At 39.3% G+C, this 26,183-nt stretch overlaps 1 protein-coding gene across 1 annotated transcript in view; it reads left to right on the top strand.

Moving 5' to 3' along the window:
• Nucleotides 1–25,501, top strand: part of slc9a3r1a (SLC9A3 regulator 1a) — a 41,565-nt gene extending 16,064 nt beyond the window's left edge. Inside the window, exons 2-6 of the mRNA XM_041816590.1 lie at nt 11,363–11,533; nt 16,713–16,866; nt 18,745–18,791; nt 23,743–23,841; nt 24,676–25,501. Of these exons, the coding sequence (XP_041672524.1) occupies nt 11,363–11,533; nt 16,713–16,866; nt 18,745–18,791; nt 23,743–23,841; nt 24,676–24,813 (609 nt within the window). The 3' untranslated portion in view covers nt 24,814–25,501. The remainder of the gene's footprint in view (nt 1–11,362; nt 11,534–16,712; nt 16,867–18,744; nt 18,792–23,742; nt 23,842–24,675) is intronic.
• Nucleotides 25,502–26,183: the final 682 nt, after the last annotated feature.

The following is a 26,183-nucleotide window of genomic DNA, read 5'->3' on the forward strand; positions in this document are numbered from 1 at the left end:
GGGCTGAATGCACTGTATGCAAGAGCTGATATAGATTAGCTGATTCTTTTCCGTAGAGGGTTATTTGTCTGTAAATGAACATGTGCTTCAGTTATCCATCTAGCAAATATTTTAATCATTTTTCTAAAAGGATTACTCCATTTCACTTTTTTTAAGTGATAAATAGGTATGTACAATACATACCAGCAGTATAAATAACATGTTGGCCTTAAATATTGGTGAAATGTAAAACTGTACCATCAGGAGTGGGTGAGTGAACCCTGGACATTTTGAATGAAGCTCTCAATATAAAACAATGACCAGACTCAGCTGCTCTTTGCACAGGAGACACTTGATAATATTTATAAATAAAATGGGTGTGAATATATCGATATCTGCTGAAATTAATTTAGATAAATTGTCATATTGGTTGTTGGCAAAATTCCAATGTCATCCATCCCTAATTTCAGCAACTACCTGCCGACTTTTGGACTAGGCCTTCTTGTTTATGTAATTAATTCCAAATGTCTGCAATGTTTTTGCACAGTTAAGAATAATTTATAACACTGATGTTAATGAATACTGTTACATAAATGATAAATCATAAAGATTTGTCTCTAAGTCTGAATAATGATTTGATTGCGTGTAAATTAAACTCCATCAGATGCGTCTTTGTTGGGATGCCGTCCAAAACAAACTCCATAAAAGTTGCTTTGGCGTCATCTGACTGTGCTCCTCGCTGTTTCCTCAGTGACGTCGTCTAAATAAACACTCACACAGCAGATCATCTGAGTGTTTTATACACTCACTGTACTCTCAGAGAACATTCATTCATCCTCCAGCATTTTCTCCAGAGTTTCAGCGAGGATGTTTCTGACAGCGGCCTGTGAGCCGCGCTCAGTTTCTCCCTCCGGCTCTGAGCGGACCGTGAAGGAAAGACTGCAGATCTGTCAAGATTTGATCCTCAGCATGACTGGGATTATAATTACATCTGGTTCAACTAATTAGGAAGGAGTCTTTGAAGCTTCTCCTCCTCTTCAGCTGTGGCTGCATTCAGGCCGTGTCTCGTACGCAGCAGGCTTTGTCTGTGAGCTTTAGACTCAGCCTGCTTTAAACGCTCATCAGTCAGCGGTGGTTAATGAAGAATGCAGCGTGACCAATCAGATCAGGAGGATTTTGTGCACATGAAGCAGCCAGGATGTAAGTGGAAGAAATAAAATCACATTTATTTACTTTGATATAGAGCTGATTAGTTATGGAAAAATCATCATCATGACTGTTTTGATTGATATGCATGGATTTGAAACCCTCATCTGTGGTTGATGAGCGTTGGTTCATAACGGAAAGAATGAGATCATGGATGCAAGCGAAGTTTTCTTAGAAGGGTATCTGGGATGAGCCTTGGAGAAAAGATGAGGAGCAAAAAAAACATAACCAACTCAAGACACTTTACAAAGACAGCAGGTCCAGCTCGCACTCAGTTATATAGTTTATCAAAAGCCAACATTAATCACCATGAGCTCAGCACTAAGAAACATTTAGCAATGTTACAGAGGCAAAGAAAACCTTTCTTTAACGTACAGAAAGCTCTATGAGAACCAGAGAGGAAAGTGCAGAAAGAGACGAGAGAAAGGTGCAAAAAGACAAGGGAGAAGTAGAAAGAGAAGAGAGAGAAGCAGACAAAGAGATGATTGTGATGCAATAAGAGAAAAGAGGAAGAAGCAGAAAGGAGGATAAGGGAGAGGCAAGAAGAAAAATGTGATGCAAAAAGAGAGACGAGGGGGACAGAAAGAGACCGTGGAAATGCAGACAAAGAAGGGAGGAAAATGTGGAAAGACACAAGAGGGAGGTGCAAAAATGGAAGAGAAGAATATGCAGAAAGAGAAGAGGAGAAGATGCAGAAAGAGAAGAAGAGAAGATGCAATGCGGGAGAGAAGGTGCAGATAGAGAGAAAAAGGGAGTTGGAGGAAGAGAAGAGAGGAAGATGCGGAAAGAGAGAGAGAGAGGAAGATGCTGGAGGAAAATGGAACATGCACAAAATGATTTTTAGGAAGATGCAGAAAGGGAGATGAGATGAAGATGCATTAAGTGATGAGGGAAATAAAGACAGAGAATGGAGGAAGATACAGAAAGAGAGAAGGGGGATGCAGAAAGACGGAGGAGAGGCAGATTCAGAAAGAGATGAGATGAAGATGCAGAGAAAGGAAGAAGATGCAGATAGAGAAGAGAAAGTGGACTGATAATGGCAACTGAAGCAACTGAAGTTTAGCACCCTTTACCTTGTATGATATTGATAATATATGTAAGGCTGATGTTAATAGTGAAAGCAACTGTAGACATATTTACGAGAGGAAAATGTGTACTGTGTAATAAGCCAGTTCTGGGTTACTCTTTCGGTATGTGATTTGAGTTCTCCCGCACTGATATAACCCATCCCTAATTAATATAATTTTATTTTTTTATTTATATACGGAAGTGTGTTGTATTAATATTGTGACAACCCTACTTTTAACCAAACAATTTAGCATGCTGTTTTTCTGTAAGATGTGATGAAGTAATCAAGTAATCATTAATTTCTGCTGTTTTATGATCATTTTATTTCTCTTTATCACATCCCCAGTCAAACCGGTGTTATATCTGTGAAGAATGATGAAGAATAAGGCTGACCAACGCAACATAAGTCTGAAATAATCATCAGTTGTTGGTAGCCTATTCTGTAACCACAAACACGCGTGGTACAGGCCTGCTTGTTTCCCTCTCACTCACGTACACTTGGCAGGTTCCTCCGTCAGCAGACGGGCTGTCGGCTGTTAGCTGTCGGGGTGGAGCTGCTGCACAAACCACTTCCTGTCCCTGTAGAGAGTTTCTATAGCGATGAAGCTGCACTGTTTGTTTCTGTCTCAGCAGGTTAATGACTACCATAATGCTGCTGCATGTTGTGGCACTACTGTGCACTTTGTTTGGATTATGTAAGATTATACCCTCCCAATAAAACCAACTCGGTGATAAATGTGTTTCAGGAAGCCGGTGTAAACAAACGAAGAGGATGTAACACCAAAATACAACTTACAAGACATGCCTGAAAACAAAAGCTGATGCTGAAACCAGTGTTTGATGTAACAGTTTAGCCAATAGCTGATACTGATGTGTTTTCGTCACTTCTTTTGGTGTGATACTCTACCAATGCCAACATTCTCTCATGTTTGAACATGAAAACAGGTCAGACTTTGTCACATCTTCTACCAATTCATACATCTCTTCTGTAAAACAGCTGTTACGTGCTAGATGCTACTGTGATTTCTGCCATTTCATGAAAATATAAGCTCATTTTGAATTTGATAGCAGCAACACATCTCAAAAAAGTGGGGACAGGAGTTTTGGGGGAGGAGTGTTGTCTCATTCTTGTCTGATGTAGGACTCAAGCTGGGTCTTGCTTTTTCCTGGTTTTTCATTTTATGATGCTCCAAATGTTTTCTATTGGTGAATGGTCTGGACTGCCAGCAGGCCAGTTTAGCACCTGGATTCTTCTACTGTGAAGCCATGCTGTTCAGATGGATGTGGTATGTGGTTTAGCACTGTTTGACTGAAAAAGTCAAGGGCTTCCCTGAAAGAGACCTTGTCTAGATGGGAGGATATGTTGCGCTAAAACCTCTATCTGCTCTTAAGCATTGATAGTATCTTTCCAGATGTGTAAACTGCCCACGCCAAAGGCACAAATGCAACCCCATACCATCAGAGATGCAGGCTTTTCAACTGTGTGCTGATAACAAGATGGATGGTCCCTCTTCTTTCAGTTGCCAGGGCACGGCATCTGTGGTTTCCAAAAGAAATTTCCAATTTTGATTCATCTGACCACAAAACAGTTTTCCATTTTGCCTCAGTCCATTTTAAATTTGCTTTGGCCCAGAAAAGATGCTGGCATTTCTGAATCCTGTTTACATATGGCGTCATCTTTGCATGATACAGCTTTAATTCACATTTGTGGGTGGGATGGTAAACTGTGTTGAAAGACAGGGAGTTCTGCAGCCTGTTGCACCAGCTATACTTAAGCCCTGCCTTAAGTTGTGGTGTAAAGTCCGCACTAAACCCTACGTTGAAACTAGTTGTTTTAACTTAAGTTGTGTCATTGTTCAGTTTCACCACAGAGACGTAAGGTTGATCTTAACTAGTAGAGATTTATGTCCAAACTAACCAAAATATTGTCCTGGATATGATGTTTTCTCTCACTTTTAACCAATCACTAAAAAGCTTTTTTTAACCCCGTGTTTGCTACAGATGCTAACGGCTAAAAATACTGTATGCCAACTGCTGATAATTCTCAAACAGCATCCAGTGTGAATGAAAATCATGACAAGGCATTTTGCATATTTGAGTATTGTGAAGCCTACAGCCTAAACCTAAAGGCAGCATAAAATTATAACACTGACATTGTGTAGTGAAATCGCTAATAGCACAAGATAATTTAACAGTGGACAGCAGAAATGATCTCCACTAATGGAAAACAACAGTGTTACTGATCATGGAGAATGCAGTGCTTGTAAAATCCTCAACTCCTAGTCACCCTCCGAGTTATCCCGTCTCTCAGAGCTATCACCATGACAGCCATATTCTACAGAGGACTTTACACCTAGTAGGGGGTAGGTGTAAGATTTAAGTTATAACTTACGTTGAAACTATCACGGCTGGTGCAACACCCTAAAATGTTAGGAGGGCGTAAACTCTGTCATAAGTAAGAACTTATGCTTGAACTAGGCTACGTTTGAACTTACACACAGCTGGCGCAACCCATAGCTGGACGTGTTCCTGGGTCCATGCAGTCATTTCCAGTACAGAATCATGCCTGTTTTAATGCAGTGCTGCATTAAAAGCATCCAGGATTGAGATGCGAAAATAAGCACAGCCAACACAAAAAAAGGTGGCTGTAGGCACTATATGTAACCACTGTGCTCTGTTGCCTTTAAAAGTTAACAGAGTGATATAGATTGTGATAGATGTACAGTCTACACAGATGTGTGTTGCTCAGCAGCCAAGGTCAACCTTGAAAGCATTTGTTCTTCTAGGGCCTTTTCAGCCCTGGTGACACACCCAGAGACCACCAGTAGTTTTTTTGGCCCTTGGATATCCAGAGCAGGACCAGGGGCTAGTGACTTTAACTACCTGCCCACTTTTCTTAGGTACATAAAGGGGGGCTCCAAGGAAAACTGGTCTGGAAACACTGCCCCAGGCCATGCTTTCTCACCCCATCAATCCCTTAGTCCACCCTAAAGGTGTGGACTATATTATTTTTTTGACTGATTAATTTCCCCCTCCCCTGGTAATATGCAAGGACATCCAGAGCATTGTGGTGCTCTCAGGTGGGCTTACTTGCCATTAAAGGCTTTGCATCAGCCTCAGTTTTTGGTGAAACATGCCTAAGGGCTCTTCCCAGTACTGTATTTATAGATATACTCAGGAATAAAAACATCTGTAGGATGCTACAGTTTAATTTGTTGTGTGAAGTGAAATCAGACAGGGCAAATAAATGGTATTAATTCTTGTGTGTGAGTGCTTCAGGGGACTCCCACATAAGTCACTGCCACAGTTTGGCCAACACTACTGGAGAAAAGTGGTTAAAAAGTGAACCATCATGTTAGGTCTCATGCAGTATAAAGGTCATGACAGCATGTGTTTCAGCATTTTGTACACATGAATACATAGGATGCAGCCAAATTTTTAGATATAAAAAGTGTGTAAAGTTGACTTGAACAGCCATTTTACAGTAAGTTAAAAATAGAAAAGATTTACCAAAAAATAAGTAAATAAAATGACAGATCTTGAGTTCAGTATTCAGCCCTAACTTTAATGCAGTGTTGTTTCCAGCGAAGAGCTATTGAGGTGCATTGTGCAACTCTTCCTGTTGAGGTGTGAAGTGGACTTTCGTAAGTCTTTAGTAGTTTTTGAGTTGTTTTAATAGAATGCAGAACTTGGACAACATTTGAAAAGTTTCACAATCTTTGCAGTGTTAACTTAAACCTAAAAACGCTAAAAAGAAACCCACCACATTTGCAGTGTGCATTGCTCTCTTTGTGTAATTGTGCCATTGAGGTGATCATAAAGCCTTCACATCACACAGCCTTTAGTGTTTTCACCTTCAGTTCAAGGTCCTTAAACAACATGTCACTCCTCATTATGAGACATGGAGTAGGGGAGAGCATCTGATGTTTAACCACAACGAGCTGTAAAGCCATTAACCTTTGATTTTCTACGAGCTCAGAGGATGTTTACGAGGGCCGACCGACTCTAAGACCAGCTAATACTGCTGCACAATCTGGAGTGGTTTTGTGGTGAAGTTCACCATGCTGTAGCTGCTGTTTTGGTAAATGGTTCTCTGCAAATAAAAGCTTAATAAATACAATATTTTAAAAAAAAGAACGCTGTGAAACAAAGGTGAAGTCACAAACAAGTCAAACAGGTAAAGATTGTTGGAGGACGAAGCATGTTGCTGGTTTGTAGATGAAGCAGTTTTCTTGTCACTGACAGTCAAATCACTGTTACTCCTGCTGGGATCATTATGATGTATTGTTAATGTTATCCATCAGTCGTGTGTCGTACACCGCAGTGATATCTATGATGACTAAAGTTTATCAGAGCCGCTCAGCTCAACTTTACTCTCATTAACTCCTGCTGTCACAACACTCTACAATGTGAGTTGCTTTGCTGACTCTGTGGTTTTCCTGTGCAGACTGAGGCAAAGAAAATCTCTAAAGAAAAAGTGCTAAGAAGTTAGCCGAATTACGTGCAGTTGTGTAATTATTATTATGATGAAGATGAAGTTGATGTTGGGAAAAGGTTTACAAAGACAATTGCATTCTGGAGTTCTATGCCTGTCTCCAGGTGTGAAGCAAGAAGTGAGCCCTGTAAAGAGAAGCGCTATTAGAATGTCAAAGTTTTGAGCTGTCTACAGTGCTGCAAACCATCTAGATTAGAGAAAAAATAGCTTTTGAGCTGCTTTTTAGTCATGAAAGTAGTGATACGTTCAGACAAAAAGTTAAAAAAGCTCACAGAGAAAGGGAGAAGAGGCTCAGTTTGATTCAGTACTATTCATCACAGTTGCTTGTGCTCCCCCGGCCTATGTCAGTCCGGTCTCACTTGACGGGCAGTCAGTCACTTTTTAAACATCTGGATTGCCTGGCTCCAAAATGGCCCTTTATTTGGTACCAGTTGGGCTTTTTGAATGTGGTTTCAATAACAATAATGAAAGAGAGTACACTGGCTCTCAAACAAGAGCCAGCTCTTGTCATACCTAAGTGCCAGCTCATTCTTGAATGGCACATCATTAATAGGTCTCTTATCCCACAAAGCTATTTTCATAGTCTATCGACATTTAAAGTGTGTTCTTGTTAGAACAAGGGAGTAAAGCTGTTAAAGTTGCTCAGCTAGCCTCTTAGCTTAGTACAAGACTCTCCAAGATTCTTGTCTCCCTTCATCTGTTTCAGGTTTAGTAGGAGCAGAGTTTCCGCTAGACTTGTCCCCAATAATTCTGGCTCTTTAGAACAACTACAGGGCATCTGCTTTAGATAGCCATATGTGACCAATAACCTGCATTTAACTGCAGCAAAACATAATAAAACAGAAACACTCTCTGTGCTAAAACAGGACTGGGGACACATTTTTATTTCCAAACCTGTCCCAAGACCTAGATGGTAGAAACTGAACCGATAGGAAACCTGAGTTATTGTTAAACATATTGAAGCTGTGAGCGTTCCCTTACACAGAAGCAGTCAGTTGCACAATATAAGCAAACATTTAACACATAAACAACAGCAGCACTTTTAATCTAAGTTAGCCTGTTAGCACATTAGTTACTACCATAACCCAGCAGCTTACAACAGCCAAATACCATCCTCCAATGAAAACGCCAACAAACTACCAACCGTCTCAACAAATAACACACCAGTGCTCTGTCAACTAGACACCAAGTTAAAACTCTGTATTTACAAAGGAATTTTGAGTCTCACTGTCAATTGTTCAATATCAGTCATCATGAACTGATGATCTCAACTGTAACCTCTGCTAAAACAACCTTTCTGCTCAGCCCAGTCCATTCTTTCTCAGAAAGTTTATGTCCCTTGATATTGGCTTCTTTATTACCTCAGTCGATGGCCTACAAAACACTGTCCATACCGTTAATAAACCTGCATAGTTTTTAATAGATGTGAAGTCCCCCAGATATTGGCTCTGTTTGACATCATCAGTGTTGATCATATGAATATTCATCACCTTAAAAAGGCCATGTGCTGTGTTGATGTACGTAAACAACCCCAGCACCAGACAGGAAGTATGCTGTGGTAAAATTACTTCGAGTTTATATTAAAGGATTCTTGCTACAAATCTTCTAGATAACACAATATATATGATGCAATTATTCACTATTTACTTATTTGGTAATTCAGTTCGAAAATTTGCCTGTCAATAAGCTAATAATAATTATCTGCTGGCTAAAGAACTCTGAGTATGAGGATTGCAGGACTAAGTAATTTGTGATATTAATCACCTCCGTTCCAGGTGAATCAGACCTGTGGTAAAGACCACCGTTTTGTAAAGTGTCGGGATTAAAGCCACTGTTTGTAGAATTTTTCTGATGATAACTGCTGTGCAGGTGCACCTAGAGGTTAGACATACTACCTTTCCTCCATTCAGATTGGTTCCTGATCGCTGTTCTTCACTTCCTGCCCCCATCTGACATTCATGTGTTAATGTCATGTTTAACATAATAGAGAGAGCATGGTGGAAATTGCACAAACATATTTTTGAAATTTTTCACTTTTTGAAATATGGAAGGGATGGGTGAGGAGCCTCAGGGGTGTTAATTTCAAGCCTCTAAATGTCTTGCATAACATCTTACCTGATGTTGAACCCAGTTTAGGGATGTGTAGAATCTAAGGTACTCCAAGAAATGATGATCATAAAGTCACACCTTTATAGACTTTTGGCTGATTCACAATGCAGTTTCAAGGTGTAATGTGTACAACCTGGTGACATTTCACATTCAGTGTGGATGAGGTTGAACCCCTCTATGGAGGGAGAAAAGGAGTCATTATAGATCAGGAATCACCCATGTAACCAATATTAATCTGTTGCATGATCAAATAGATTTATCAAGGTGTCTTGAAGGCAGAACTTAAGGTTTCCATCGCAGAAATGCACCATAAAAATAATTTTTGATGGACCATTTTATGGAAGAGTTCTCAGATTTAAACCACACCCTGTCCCTGTCACTGAGCCTGATCATTTCACAGTCTTTATATTTGACAAGAAGATACCATGTGATGCATGTACAGTATATTATTCATTCTTATATTTAGAGGTATGACTGCTCGTATGAAGAGATAACATTAGTGTAGTGTGTTCCTGGATTGTACTTTGCACCTCCCCTGTTATATCATCGCTATCACCTTTACTGCTGCTGCTGGTTTTATGAACCCCGTCATAAATGTGGCTCCATCCAAAGGTTTGCCCCACGTGAACACTCGCCGAACAATCATCAACTCGCATGATTTCATATAAACTCCTGGATTAATGCATAATCTCCCCTGAGGGTGTAAGTGCTGAGGCTGCATTGCTTCATCTCCGGACAGAGTGTAACTCACAGATAAACACTGATAGCCCTTGATGTGTCACAGATAGCTGCACAATTATCCGCTGACAGAAGGGTGGGGATAGTGTCTTTATCAGAAAATCAGGTGTTCACTGTTGCTGCTAACTCATGCACATGTTTCAGACTGCTGTGTTAGAGGTGGGGCTGTCTACTTACAGTCAATGATAGAAATAAATACTTGAATTTGATTTGGATTTTCGGCACTGCAGAGTGAACACAATGGAAAAGCAACAGCACTGAGAACTACTCAACTGAGTCTGAAAACGATTTGGATGCTCAACATCATCAGCAGAATATCCGCACCAGCAGATAACAGCTTAAAAAGTTAATTATCAGTATCAGCAGATGCACAGCTGATAAGTCATATACTGGCATTCCTTGCAGATACTTGAATGTAAACATTTGTGTCTATTTTTTTAGAACAGTTTGCGGAAAATCCTACTTCGATATAAAAATGGTCATTCCTTCATTGCAACAATTCCTACTGAGTTTGTACTTTGATCATTTTTTAAAATCATTAAGCCTTACTGCTACCAGTGGACATTTCTCTGGGAGAAGGCAGGATTACTGGGAGAGAGCCCACACATGCATCAAGAGAACATGCAAACACCACACTGAAAGACGTAGGATTCAAACTAGAAACCTTCTTGCTCTCAGTGCTAACCTCTGCACCATCAGGTAGCCCTGATTTTATATTATTTTTTATTAGAATTGTACCAAAGTCAGATTAAAATTCTGGTATCATGACACACCTTGTGCAATGTGCTTTACAACAAAATAAAAGAGGCATTTTTCATTCTTCTGACAATTATTTTCATAGCAGATAAAGGCTTCTATACAGCATCCATGTATACTTAAATATCTGACCTTGTTGACATACTTACAGTCATGTTTGCTGCTACATCACAAGAATAGAAAAATTATTTTTGAATAAAAATGAGTAATGCTTTCTGAAGTCAGTGCTTATACTACACTCTGGAGAAGGAGGCCACTTTACCTGCACGTGGGATTATCAGACACTGAAAGGAGAGCAGGTCAGAGCTGGATTAGCCTCTACAAGAGAGCAGAGGAAAGCTGCTGCTTCATTCAGTCAGAGATGCAAGCTGAATGATGTTTAATTTAGGGGTGACTGTCCCTTCTGCCTCGTCCCTGTCACTGTTTAATCGCACCCAGATGCTTGAGATTTTGATTGGCCTGTGTTTTTAGGGCTCCATCTGATTGGTCAGACAATGCCTGCTAGTGTATAAAGAGAGTTTGTGCTTTTTAATTAATTGCCTCTCAGTTGTCCTTTGCAATGAGTTGGTTCTACAAAAATGAATAATATTTCCATGTGTGTGGCTTAAAGGTCTTGACTTTGTTTGTATAGTAACCCTGCTTTTGTTCGGTATTCTAAAAGTTCATATTTTGTCAAATTGGACAACAAAAAAATGCTTAATAAATTTGAAAAAGTGAAACCCACATTCTTCATCTAGTGATTGCCTTAAATTTTGATTTTAACAGCCAGGAGGCAAAAAAAGAAAAACCCAAAATTTCATTGCAAATACATGAATTCGTCATATTTTTTTCTATATAAACTTGATGTTTTGCCTGTGTTTCCTAACAGAATTGTGTTGCAGTCATTAAGAAGTACAAGAAATATCACCACAAAGATTCGTTTCAGTTGAAACCTTTTTCTCTTTCAAGAGATCCCATGTTTTATCCAGAAAGTCCTTTAATTAATCTAATATTTCCTCTGTCTTTGTGCAGGAGGACCGCGCCGGGTTGCGGCCTCGTCTCTGCCTCATGAAGAAAGGACCGACCGGATACGGCTTCAACCTGCACAGCGAGAAGTCCAAACCGGGTCAGTTCATCCGAGCTGTGGACGAGGACTCTCCAGCAGACAGAGCTGGACTCAAACCAAAGGACAAGCTCATCGAGGTAAAGAGGCTGTTTGACTTTTAATACTTTGATTCTTTTTAATTTCACATATCTGACACATACAATCAGAGCTTCAAAAGATTTTTTTTTTACTCAGAGCTGCTCCAATCAAAAAAAGAGCAGAGATCTTTTGTTCAGAGTCACTATTTCTCTAACACTCCATTTGGTGTCTCAAAAAGATGCAATAGTTGCATTTGTCTCCTATAAACAGTAAGTAAAGCAGTCGGTTTGTGGCGAGCAGTTTTGTGCCTTTTAATCCAAGTTTAGACCAAAGATCCACAACACAGAAAGACAATTTTGTAATGTTGTGTGGGATAGGGCAGTTTCTATCAGGCTAGTTGATGGTGTCAGAAATTTAGTTTATCGAGTTACTCATAGCTGTTTTTTTAGGCATTGCATGCAGAAAAATGGAAGACATATTTTGAAAGTTAAATATTTGATGAAAGCAGGAAATCTCTTGTGATGCATGCAGCATCCTTATTAAATGGAATTAGGGGTTATGCAACCTTATGCTGCATATTGTCATGGTTAGGACACAGAAATATAGAAATGTGACAAGTGACAAAATATTAAATTGAGAGAGGGAGAAAGAGAAAACGAAAGTATTTATGACTGCTTCTGTGCTCACACTGGCATGTTAATACCAGTGAATACCAGCACTGCTCCCCTTGTAGAGACAGATTTACCACACAGTAACTGAAGAAAGAAATCTCTTGATGTAGTGACTGTGAAAGTCAGTGTGAGCTGACAGGTTTTCAGGATGTTGCAGAGCAGGTCCTGGCAGGCAGTTGCAATTTTCAACCCATCTTGTTTCAAATCTTTGTTCTGAACTGGGCTTTAGACTGGCTTGATTTGGTAATTAAAGATTTTTTAAGCTTCATTTTGGGGCTTTTATTTTGTAGCGGAGGATAGAGTTGAAAACAGGGATTAGAGAGTGGAGCATGACATGTGGGCCGCCTGCGTACATGAGGCGTGACTTAACCTCTAGGCCATCAGTGTATGGAAATTTGTGTCAAAAAGATTCAAACAAAACTTTTTCAGTATCGAACAAAAACTAACATTTGAGAACAAAAAAATGTGTGATCCAAGCATAAAAATGTTCACATCAAGAGAACAAATTTGAAATAGCAAACAAATTTAGTCTTTGAATTTTGAACATCTGTCTTTTTGTTTACAGTTCTTGTTTTTCGCTCTCAGTAATCAGTCGTTTGCTCTTGCTTCTCGGTTTTGCGTTTGTGCTGCCTGATCCTTTGTTTGCATTTCTTGATTTTTTGCTCTCAGTTCTGACACAAATGTCATGTGTGGGCGGGCTTCTCTGGGGCGTATCCCTGTTGGCCAACAAGTTTTTGAGTGATGGCTTAGTCACTCCAGATGCTCCAGTTGTTGTTCAGCTCACGTTTGGGAAATTTAAGGAAACCAGCAGACTGTCGTTTTTGCATCAGTTTGACTGAATCATTGATGCTTTACTAAATCTAACTATTGATTAAACAGGTTTATTTGTCAGATCTTTGGTCTCATCAGATCAAAGAATTTCTTCCACTTAACCATGGAGTCTCCCACATGCCTTTTGGTGAACTCTAGTCCAGATTTAATCTGAGTTTCCTTCAGCAGTGGCTTTCTCTTTGCCACTCTCCTATAAGTTTAAATGTCCAAAAATGGCTACCACATGCCACCACATAACCAAATGTACGTCGCTTTGGAGAAAAGCGTCTGCTAAATGACATTGTAACATCATGTGGTGTCATGGCTAAAGGTGCGAAATAGTGCCTTTCACATGACAAACGTCAGAATTATGTTTGAGTCTTGTGTGAACATCGAGCTGAGAACAACAAACCTAGAAGAAGCTAGACTTCACACTTTTCAAGAAGTAAATTCTCCATGATATGTTTATAATAGGCTGTTTGATCTTTGTTGTAATGATACTCTGACCATCACATATAAAGCCTTTAAAGTCTAAAATATGATGGAAACACCGCCGTGTTACCAAACTGTGAGAGTTTTGTTTTGTTTGTATGTGTATCAGCGTTAATCCTATTATAGGAGTGGGCAAACTGAAATCCCAGGAGTCTTAAGGTTATTTTTAGACGGGAATCATGCAGCTGTGATGTGATCGTCTTATATCGTATGCACAGCTGTGTTCATCCGTACTCTGAGGGTTGTGTTTGGTGTGTTAAAGGGTTTTTTTGAAGTAGATATTAGGGTTTCCCCCCTCTCTGCATGAGTGCGATGACCGGGCTCACTGGCCTTGTAAAACATGGCAGGGTCAGAGTTAATCCACTTACTGCGTCTGAGGGCTGAATTACAGCAAGCGTGCTCACCCAGTCTGGGGGCTGGGATGGTGGAATTGAGGTAACCCCACAACTGTACCTACTGAATCTGAGTCCAAACAGGAGATTTAAGCATGTAAGAGGTGTAAGAGGCTTACAGGGGAGTTCTGGTTTTTAGAAGCCTGGGCACTTTTTTCCTACAGGTTTCACACCTTAGCAACCAAAGACTGCAGGAACTTTAGAGCTGCTTTTGTCAGTCGCTTCACTTGAATATAAAGCTGCAAAGTCATAACTGGGAAAATTTCACCAATAAAAAGTCCACTAAAAATTGGTTTTGTCGCTGAAAGGCTCAGATTATTATAATTATTTGACAAATTTAAAGAAAGGATCCTACAGAGCATCCATGTGGGATACTAAAGAAATGATTCTAAAAGGACTGGGACATCCTAATCAGTGTGAATAAGGAGTACAGTAATAAGCAAGTTCTTTTAAACTTATATTTAGTTGATTAGAGCACAAAGATGAGATATTTTGTTTAAAATGATCAACTCTAGGGCGCGCCGGTAGTCAAGTGGTGAAGGCGCACGCCATATACACAGGCGACCCGGGTTCGAATCCAGCCCGTGGCACTATCTCCTGCATGTCTCTCCCCGCTCTCCTCCCTGTTTCCGACTCTATCCACTGTCCTATCTAAAAAAGGCCAAAAATAAATCTTTAAAAAAAAAAAAAGATCAACTCTATTGGTTTTTAAAAGTATGAGCACTGGTCTGCACTAATGCTGACCGGTCTTTGCCCCTCCCTCTTCGACTGTGAAGCCATGCTGTTGTAACTTGTGCATAAAGTGTCTTGGTATCGTCCTGCTGAATTAAACAGGGATGTCCCTGAAAAGACATCATCTGGATGGAAGCATACAGTGTAATGCTCCAAAATCTGTAAAGGTGCTTCTCAAAAAATTAGATTATCATGTAAAACTTCTGTGATTAAATTCGAGAAGTGAAACTACCATATTTTCTAGAATCATCTCAAGGACAGGAATTTATAAAAAAATTCTTAGAAAGTTATTGGATGAACTTTGTCTGTTAGATTCAATACAGGCTAATTAGAGTGTCAAGACAACATGAAGTTGTTGGGTGTGTACAGCTACGGTTGAAACCTGAGCTCTAATGCCGCATATAAGAACGGTGGAGTTTCTTGGTGAAACTCAGAGAATCTCAGACATGCTACAGCTACATTTGTGCTAATAGCTACATAGCTTTCAGTATTGTTTCTTTGCTCTTTATTTCATACAAAATATGGTCCAGTTCTGATAAAACGAATGCAATACCCTCGCTAATTCCAAGCTTATCGCCACACTGGCTGCAGCCAATGCTATCCACTTTCCGTCCAGCTAAACTCCCCCTGTATCTATCCCCTTGTTGATGCTGATTGGTCTGAACTGGTTCCTCAAACATTGTGGATTGGAGCTTTTCAAGATGGAATTGCCTGATGACAGACGGGCAAATCCATCTGTTTTGCAAATTCAATGAGTGGTCAAAGCTAAGAGGCATTTGGTGTGTTCCTTATTTACATAGATTCTTATGGACTTGGGGTTCATATTTGCTTTCCAGTTCATAAAACGGATGGTGTGGCCAATCCTTGTAAATAAGATTGGTGGATAAGATCAGTTTCATATGCCTCTACCTACTAAAATGTGAAAAATGAAAGACTAAAGGAACTGATATAATTTAGTAGTTTGGACAGCAATGCTTTAAACTTTTCATTTATATTCGAGAGAACTACCTCATGTGCAGTTAAAACAACAAGTTTGTATTGTTTCACGGGTATTGTTCAATGTTATTCAATAAAATAAGATTGGAACATTGAAGGTATATGCTGTCAGTTATAAAAAAATCAGTATTGGCCAAAATCGGAATCGGCAGGTCAGGCTTTTTAAAGATTGGTGATCGGTGATCGGCCTGAAAATTGCAATCGGTGCACCCCTATTTTGTACCATTGAACATGAAAGTAATGATCTTTTATCATTAGGGGCTTATGGTATTGAACAAGTATTCTACATTTGACAGCCAGACATGGATGTTGTGTTTAAACTCAAACAGTCCTTAAGCACTTCAGTCATTTTTAAAGTTTTTTTCTTAGTTCTTTATTTGTTGAAAGGTACACTGCCTAAATAAGACAGAAATTTATATCTACGTTGGAAAAGAAACAAAGGAAACATCCAAGAGTTTTTTTTTTCCACTCAGTGGCAAAAAACACACTGCAGGCCACTTTTGATCAGATATATTTGCTGTCTTTGGCTTCTATTGCAGCCATTATGGTCCATTTCACTGCTGCATGCTGAGGAAATCTAGTTTTTGTAACTGTTAGTCATTAAGACCCAGGACACAGAATTGCTGAGTGTAATGAATCCTGAGTGGAGGTCTGGGAGTGAATGAGGAGGGTCGTTCTGTACCACCTGTCGGGACTCACAGTTGGCGTGGGGGTCCGTCTGTAAGATTCCTGACGTTATACGAACCTCACACTGTCCTCCCACAGGAATTCCTTGGCTCCTTATCTCCTGGACGCTTGATTAGTTCCAGCTCTGGGAGTTAGCTTGTACACCGCGCCCTGAAACAACAGTGTTGCAGGACGTTTCCCATCACTGGAACCACTTCTTCTCTGCTGGGTGTTGGTTCATTCATTGTATGATAACACAAAAACAAACAGTTCACAATCTATGAATTTATATCGAGAAAAAAATACACTTCTACTGGAACAACTTTTTTTTTTACATTTTATCTGTGTAATACAGCTTTGGGTGCCACATTTTTATGCCATTTTGATAATTTACTAATTATAATTTACTAAATGATCAAAAGTGGGATGATCTGATTAAAGAATGGTTAAATAAAAACCAACCTTTTCTCCTCTCTCAGGTGAACGGGATGTGTGTGATCGGGATGCAGCACTCAGAGGTCGTGGCGGCCATTAAAGCCGGAGGAGATGAGAGCAGACTGCTGGTGGTTGATGCTGAAGCTGAAGAATACTTTAAACGCTGCAACGTCGTGCCCACCGAGGAGCACCTCACCGGTACGACACTTTGGTCAATACTTCTGGTTCTCAACTGGTCTGTCCTACTGATATAGCTTAAATCAGCAGTAAATATCAGACTCAAGGTCGGGAAAATAAACAGGAGTACAGCAAAACTAACCTTGATTTCAAGATCTCTGCAATCAAATTAAATGATCAGCATGAATCTTTAACAAAGCTGTCTGAAAATATAACCTCCTGTGGCTCAACTTGTCCCAGGTAAGAGGGCTGAACGATTTTGGAAAATAAACTAATTGCGATTTGATATGCGAATATTTCTTAAGTTTTTTATGTTGTGTTTTTTAAACCAACAAACACAAGCAATACATCGTTATGTATTATACCATCACAATATTAGATAAAAATAGAGCTCAACAATTTTGAATATTGAATTGTGATGATTTTGACTTGCATTGCAAATTGGATAGGAATTGATGTATTGAAGGAAGTAATAATTATTATGTATTTCTCATATTTAATAAGAAAAGTTTACAAAAAAGTAGGATTTTTGTAGACTATTCTAGAAAATATTGCCTGTGGGTGATTGCAGGATCTGTAATGCATAACTGCTGCAAAAAAAGTTTTAAACTGCTATTTTGACACAAATGTCAGATTAAAGAAATATTGCATCTTCTGTGATTTGAAAATAACAGCAGGCCATATTGCGATTTAATCTAATTTTCAATTAATTGCCCAGCCCTACCAGGTAAGACGTACGTTGATCTGAGTCAGAGAGTAAATTGAGACATCATGGGGTGTACTGAACACCTGAATTTGAAGTTTAAACCTTGGCATAAATGTATTAACAAATAGTTCACAGTTATGAACTTGTCAGAACAAATCACCTGTCAGTTTCAGAACATTCACTTAAAACATTTATCCAGTCATCGACTGGACGACTCAACTTTTACTTTGTTTTGTGGTCAACAAGTCAGAATAAAAAAAAACTTGGCAAACAACAACAAATAAGACCCATATGCCTTGATATGAGATCCTTTTTTAATCATATGAAGAAAAAGTGAAGAATTTTGTCCTTTTTCATGCAGAGACAGAAATTAGTCTTTGTTTTGCTTGGTAAAAATGCTGCAAAAACTCAAATTTTAGAAGTGTGCTTCTTATTCAAAGAAGAGAGAACTCAATACTCATAACATATGCAACATTCACCTGACAAGCCCTGAAAAGCATCTCATTTCAAGATTTCAAAGGTAAAAATAAAACGGGATTTTCCCATGATAAGTACAGAAATGGCTGCAAACATTGAAGTAAGATTTGCTTGTTAAGCTTGGTGAATTATTTCAGACTTCAGAGCCTTAACTGATTTTAAATGCCATATGGTGTTGGCTCAACTTACCCTGCAGCCCTTGGCTCACTTTATCCATAGCTACCATCTTGGAAAGTAGTGCTTCTCTCCCCCATATAGCACATATTTGTAAAGTTACTTCATTTGCTACCTTGAAAATGTGTCATTTACCACAGCTGTAATGTGCTGGAAAACTGTGAAAACATGCTTTGAAAGCTCTCGGAAAGTGCTTCAAATTCAAGGAGAATTTTCTCAATTTGCTTGTGATACCCTAAATCTCGGTCATTTTCCATCTTAGGGGATTGCCATATTTTCACCAGCTTTGTTGCCATAAGAATAGGAGATTGAAATTTTAAGAAAACAGCCAAAAAGAGTCAAATAAAATGTATAGCTCTAAGAGCTTGGGACTTTTATACATCAGAATTTAGCCAAAACCTTTTTTTTTCAGGCAGACATTCATGACCCACTTTCAGGTGCAGACCCACCAGCTGAGAACCACTGATCTAGATCAAGTTTAACAGAAAAATAGTCAGACATGTGGATACAGCAGCTGATTTTATTCTCCTCTCCTCCTGCAGGACCTCTACCTGAGCCCGTGACAACGATGGCAACAGAAGAAGAAGAGGTGAGACATACAAACACTGTCAGGTAGTGACCTGGGAAAGCCTCCCTGATCCTCTCCGGTCGATCCCAGCGGGAGATTAAGATTTCTGCTCAGTGAAGCTGTTGGTCTGTTTTCATGTGTTTCCTGTCAAGATCACTCTGTAAACATCAGATGGACACAAAGCCACAGATAGAGAGCTGTGTGCGAGTGATAGCATGAAACAGGGATGACCAATGGATCCCAGATAACATCCAGGGATCTGTAATGCGTTTTAGTACACCTTCACCTCTGTTTATTCATGCTCCTCGCTATATACTCTCCAGTAAAGGCAGATCTATTGAAAAACTCAGAGTAAAATCATATCAGTGCAAAAGAAGTCAGCATATAATTATATCATATTAAAGGGCTGTACATTAACTTTTTTTGCCCTTAGCACTGGTGCTACAGAGGTTGATGGTCTTGTGGCCCTGTCTCAGCAGAGGGGAAAGCTGCCAAACTTTCTAAGAGTGTTTTTGTAAAGTTGACCTCAAGATGGACCAAATGGTGAGAAAATAAGTGTTGTTGATGCTGCTCTTTGTTGTTATAGCCCTTTTAAAGTTTTAGGTCTGAGCAATATCTATCTGAATCAATATCAGCACCAGCTAAAATAAATGAGTAAATATCGGCATATCATATATTTCTTGTCAAATCAAAGGGAAATAGGAAAATATTTCTGACAGTGTAAGACAGTCAATAAACACTGTAAGAAAGAGCATCTATTTAGTTAAATATCACTGGGTCCAGTTGCAGTATCAACAAAGAAAAATGAATATTTTACAAATTAACTTTTAATTAGAAGTTAGTGCAGTGGCTGAGTCAGTTCAGGAGCGTAACCTGTGGCGAATCGTGTGTAATTAACGATATGGTGCCAGTGCCTTAATCAATACTTTTGAAAGAAAAAGTTTGTTAAAGTCTGGAAAGTCTGTCTAGATAAATGATTCATAGAAATATTTCCAAAGGTGCCAGTATTAACATCTTTATGTTAGAGGCTCAAGCAAAATTCATATACCGGCGTTGCTACAGAGACAGATAATAAAGTAACTGTATAAGGCGATGTATTTCTTTGGTATGAAAATGAACACAGATCAGACATTACTGAAGACAGCAAAATGTTTATGCTCAGCTCAAATGAGACGAGTGCACATAAATCACCCGGCTTCCAGCTTACGGGCCTAAATAAAAGCAGTCGGGTTTGTTTGAGGCAGCGCTCCTGTTAAGCGTGACGCCTGCCTGTACAGTGTATGTCTTGAGCCGGCCAAGTCTACCGCATGCAGAGGGTGACAGCCTTGCCATCTTGTCAGCAGTGGCTGCTTGCGCTCTGTGCACAGAGAGTTATGCATGATGCAAGGGACTGATATTTCACTTAAATTTACTTTGTTCCACTTCAAAAGAGTGGGTAAGAGTCTGAAACCTTGATCCAATGTGCGCGTGTGCACACATGAGAGGGGGAATAACCTCAGACTAATTATCTTGTATGTATATATCCCACTGTACAGCCCTGATTTATCACCAAAAGCTGTACTTTTTTTCTCATTTAAGCCATAATCCTTATGACAGCAGCATTAAAAACTCAATTTTCATGTCCAATTTCCTTCTCTATCATCTCGTTTTCATACTTTGATTTGTGTTACATGCACATGCAAAAAAGGAAAGCTAGAATAATTTACAAGCATTTAAAGGAAATTTAAGTCATATTTCACATATTTTTAGTCCACTAAAAGGCTTTAAAATTCTTTTTCGTGTCAAAAACAACAAAAAGCAATCACACCTTAAACCAAGAAACAGAGAAAGCTCTTGGTTTATTTTAAAAGATTGATTAGACATGCTACTCAAAATTAAAAAAAGGTAATGAATCATGAAAATTTGAGTTTAATGTTCTTGTTTTATCTAATTAATGTAAATTCAGACTTGATTTTGACTCAAAATGAGCATGTGTGGGGCCCCGGCCTCCCAGTAAGTTCATGATGTTCTTGTTTTGATTGTTTGTTGAATTCATGGAATGTCCCTTTAATTAGCAGTCAATATGGGCGCCATGTTGTTGGGACATTCCAACAATGCTGCACGGCCAGTTTATCAAAAGTAAATACTCCACGCTCATGCTCGTGCGCGGTGACAACATGGGAAAAGTGGATTGGCCTCTCTGCTGACACTGTAGCTGACCCTTCACCATGGCAACAACAGCTCTCCCGAGTCCGCTTCCTCTCTCTCTCTCGCCTGTGTCCCAGAGGATCATGGGATTGAAGTGGCTTTAACTCTCAGGGGGAGTTGGGGATTATGTTAATGAGAAGACTAACGAGCAGGGTTCACACAGATGTAGACGTTTTCTTCTTCTGCTACAACAAAAAACAAAAGAAGCGGTCGTTGAGGGAAATTATGTAACACAGACGCCGCGTAAATACTGATGAACGCCACTAAATTTAAACATGCGGGCTTCTGCTTGGGTTTATAGCAGCACACATCTTCAGTGTGGGATCTAGTTTGACACCCTGACCTGATGTCAACTATGTGTGTTCTGATACTAACCAATAGGAGAGCATTTTCTCCCTAAAGCAAAAGGTCCCAAACTTTTCCTTGGAGCCTCCACACAGCATCACCGAGAAAAGCTGAGCCCCCAAGAACCCACATGAAGAAAGGCTACATTTTTGTCAAACATGAACAACCAATATAAACTGCTTTTACTGATAGAATCCTATCAGAATATGCTACAAAAGACCTAAACTCTGCTGTGCAACACACACAGAGCTTAAAAGAAATATTCATGTTTTGCCTTTTTATTGATTTTCTAAATCAGTCACGGTTGATAACATTTGGCCTTTTTGATCAAAAAAAATTACAAAAAATCTCTTTAGTGAAAAAGAATTCTACAACTACAAATAGTTATGTAATTTCAATAAAATATGTAATGCAAAATAAGTGACCACCTCTTTATCTTTAAACCATTTCTTTGTAAATTTCGCTGTATGCTTCGGGTCTTTGTCTTACTACAAAATATGTCTCCTCAAAGCTGTGGCTCTCTTGCAGACTGAATGGGATTGTCCTCCAGGATTTTCCTATATTTTGCCACATTCATTTTACCCTCTGCCTTTACAAGACCTCCAGAGCCAGCTGCAGAGAAGCTTCCCAACAGTATGATGCCGCCACCACAATTCCCAGTAGGGATGGTGTGTTTGGTGTCGCAATACCATTGCGTCTTGTCTGATGGCCAAAAAAGTCTAACCAGAGAACTCTGGATGAGCCGTATTACTTACATTTCTTGATAATGGATTTCACTGAACTCTGGGGGATGTTCAGTGCCTTAGATTCCCTGGCTCTAATTTTTAATAACGTCTTCTTTGATTTGCTTGGAGTGTTCTTTTGTCTTCGTGGTGTAATGGTAGCCAGGAATACTAATTAACCAATTCAAAATGACTGACCTAATTCAGCAGTCACTTGTTTTACCTTACATTTTTTTATTTAATAGACCTTACTTTGTAGAAATCTGTCTTCACTTTGACACTGAAGAGTTTTTTTTTTGGTCTAAAATCCCAAATTTTGTTGACCATGTGATTTAAAAATCAATAAAAGTGTAAATTTTCCTAGGGGTAAATACTTTTTATAGGCTCTGTAGCTATGATTGACCTATGAACTCGCACATAGTCACAACGACGGCTCATTTTGCCCTGATGATGGCTTATATTGACTGGTCAGGATCACAGCTGTAGTGTTACCAGTCTTTCATAGGAACAGGATAATTTTTGCTTGGTCTGACACAGTGTTGTTGCAACAATAAACAAAATAATGTAGCCTGATCCAACCATTAAGTGCAAATCAAGTCCATCTTTGATAGGCAAACAAGAGAAAGCGTCATTAAATAACAGCAAAATCAGCAATGCTAAAATTAAACATACATGAGCAAAAATAAATGTTTCTATTCCAAACTCTTATGAAAACAGGCTTAAAAAATAAAGTTTGACCGGAAAAGCCATGCTGGATTGCTTTTATCACCAAGTTATTTTATCTGCTATGAAGTTTTCTTTTTCCAGCTAAAAGAGAAACATTCCTGGAAAATTTTTATCTAAAAATTAAATGGAACTAAAAATGAGAGGTGCATCAACTCCAGTCTGATTGGCAGATGTCCTTTTACAAAGCAAACCCCAGTTAGATTTTAGAAACCAAACTCTAGAATGTTTTTTGTTATTTGCCTCTCAGGGCCTCCGTAGAAAAACAGAGACATAAACATCAGTCAGATGGAGCCAACACTAAACAGCTTTATAAATTGAATTAGTGGGAATGGAAAGAGGAGTGTCTGGATTAAAGTGGTTATCATGGTTCACTTTGTGGTTGTTATCAGCCTCAGGTTGTATTATTACAGCATATTGTAGCATTTGTTTAAATCCACTTACAGTGTTTATTTTTAGCTTAGCAGAGTTGGACATGAGGTGAGTCACAGCGGGTCAGCGTTCAGCTCAACGCTGTTAATATTTCATCCAGTTTAACATGGAGTCCATGGATTATCGCTGACATCAACACTCTGCTTTAATAAGAGAGAGGACAGATTAAAACATGCTGGGTGGCAGATTAATGACAGTCGGGCTCTGCTGCCCCCTGCTGGATGCCACAGGAATAAACTTCCTCAACACAAATGCATTAGGAGATCTCAGTGACAGTTCTGCCTTTCAATGTGTTTGCAAAGAGCAGTGATAAATGTTTTAAGACAGTTGAAAGACTAGGAAACTGGAGAGTTAGGAATAGCATGCCAAAAGAAGTTTCAAAACTGGACTGCCTGCTTTGAGGACAACAGCAGACAAACACTGGACATGCAGACATATTTTGCATCCCAAAACACAAATCTTCAGTCCATATCCTTAACATATTTTTGTTACCACTATTATCCACATGCACAGTGTGTTTTCTGTATTATATTTAACTTGAGTCATATTTTGATGTTTTGCAGGCAGCAGAGGAGATTAAACGCAGCGTCTCTGTGAGCTCGTCAGGTGCCTCGTCCACTGCCGACCATCCAGCAGTGACCAGCAGCCCCTCACCAGCAGAGGTACACACAGTGTCCTATTTACTGACATTAAGAGGAAAAATGTGTGCAGGATTTGTAAAGATTAAAATTAAAAAAAAGGGCAGTGCAGCAAAATGTGCAAAGTTGATGTTTGTGGTCATGTTTTTGGCTATAAAGGTGCATTTAAAAACATTAAAATATCATTTAAAAGTTAACTTTTCCCCGTGATTTACTTCATAAAGTTAAATTTCAACAGAGAATCTCGCGAGAGAGAGTGCCATGGACTGATCACCTCCATGTCAAGATGCATGGATGCAGTCATTTGTGTAAAAAAAGCTCCAACGAATTAGTGAGTGCATAAATTAGCAAAATTTTCCAGAAGGTCATCATGTCTGTATTATGAATCCTTATTTTGGACTGATGTTTGGTGATATTCTAATATTTTGAGATGGTGGATTTCTGTATTTTTGGGAGCTGTAAGCTGTTATAATCAAGATCAAAACAAAAAAAAAAGTCTTGAAGTATTTTACTTTGTGTCTAATGAATGCATGGAAGTATCACTTGAATTAAATTAGAGGAAAATATTAACTTTTTCAAGATATTTATCTGTATAGAGGCATTTCTGTTACAAGCAGATTTATGATAAGATGAGGGAGAGAGGCTCAGCTAGCCTCTTAGCTTAGCTCTCGATTTGAAGGGTCATGCAGCCCTATCACTCACGTCAGACCCTCCATTCCAACAAGAATCGAGATGCCCTACACGTAGACCTGAGTGGGTGAAAGTCGGGGTAGGGCTGAGCGGCCAGGGCAAAGACTGTACTCAGTGTGCCTTAATATGTCTGAATCTCTTAAATGTGAACGTTTGCCTTGTCTGCAGGTGGAGCCGACCCCCATAGCAGACGGTCTGGGTCTTGGTCTGTCTCTCGCCGAGGCCAGGAAACGAGCCCACCAGAAACGTCAGAAACCGCCCTCCATGGACTGGAGCAAGAGGAACGAACTGTTCAGCAACTTATAAACCTCTTCGTCATCTCCATCTCCATCATCTTCATCATCTCCTCCGGTCTGCCCGTCCCCTGTCTGTCTGCTCTCTGGATTCTATTGTCACAGATCCATTTTAACAGTATTATGTGATGATTTTGTTTTAATTGAGGGTTCTTGTCACTTTTTCTGTCATGTTTTAATAAATGTCCCACTGAATGAATGTTAATGTAAATGAAGTCGAATGTTTAGAAGAGAAGATGAAGAATTATGTACAGATCTCACTGTAAACGTGAGGAAGAGGGAGAGCAGAGCAGATTTAAATGAATGTCATATTTCCTCGTCTGTAATCAGCATCTTGAATGAGAGATTTCCTCGTCGCTAAGTATGAATGATAATCCATTCCATGATGCCGTGTTGGAGTCTTAAATGTCTTGAAACAATCCTCCACATCTCGTCTTTCTGTCAGGATTTATGATTCCAGGAAATAAAAGATCAGATTATTTTTTCATGTAGCTCTTTATAGATTTGTAAATAAAGCTGAATAAATGATTATAAAAGTTTATTTTGGCTGACGGGAGAGAAATGAAGCTCCTCGCTGAGTCATGTTTTTGATTGCAGTTTGTCGACCACACTGAAGACTTTATCGTCCTGTGAAAATAAGAAGAGATGAACTGATATTTGCTCTCTGCTGTAGGATTTATTAAACAGTGACATTTGGATCACATGGACTCAAGTCTTTTTTTCTGCATAAATTTGATTATGAAAAAAATCCGTTGAGGATCCCTGTCCCCATAAGCAAGGTCGAACCCCCTTAAAAAAGCCCCAAAATGTCTTATCATTAAATTACAGCTAGGTTAGAAAAACATCTTTAATGTAAGAGTGAAAACATATTTCTACAAATTAATGACTTTAAATAAATGATTTCCTGGCTACCATTACACCATTAAGAATAAAGAACACTCCAAGCAACTCAGAGTAAAGGTTATTGAAAAGTATAAGTCAGGGGATGGATAGAAAAAAATTGCAAGACACTGAATCTCCCAGAGTTCAGTTAAATCCATCATCAAGAAATGGAAGGAATGTGGCACGCGTGTAAATCAAGCTTCAGCAGCTCAGATGGGAGAGACTCTGCATACAACAACTGTTGAAGAAAACTCATTAAATCTCAACTAGAGTTCATCAAAAGACGTGGGAGACTCCATGGTCAAGTACAGAAAAATTCCTGTCTGATGAGACCAAATTGGTGCTTCTTGGCTATCAGATAAGACGATATGTTTTGCGGACACCAAAAACACCGTTCCCACTGGGAAGCCAGGTGGTGCCAGCATCATGCTGTAGGGACGCTTCTTGGTAGCAGGCCCTGGAAGGCTTGTAAAGGTAGAGGGTAAAATGAACGCGGCAAAA

Source organism: Cheilinus undulatus, linkage group 20 (genome assembly GCF_018320785.1).
Source record: "Cheilinus undulatus linkage group 20, ASM1832078v1, whole genome shotgun sequence".
NCBI classification, from domain to species: Eukaryota; Metazoa; Chordata; class Actinopteri; order Labriformes; family Labridae; genus Cheilinus; species Cheilinus undulatus.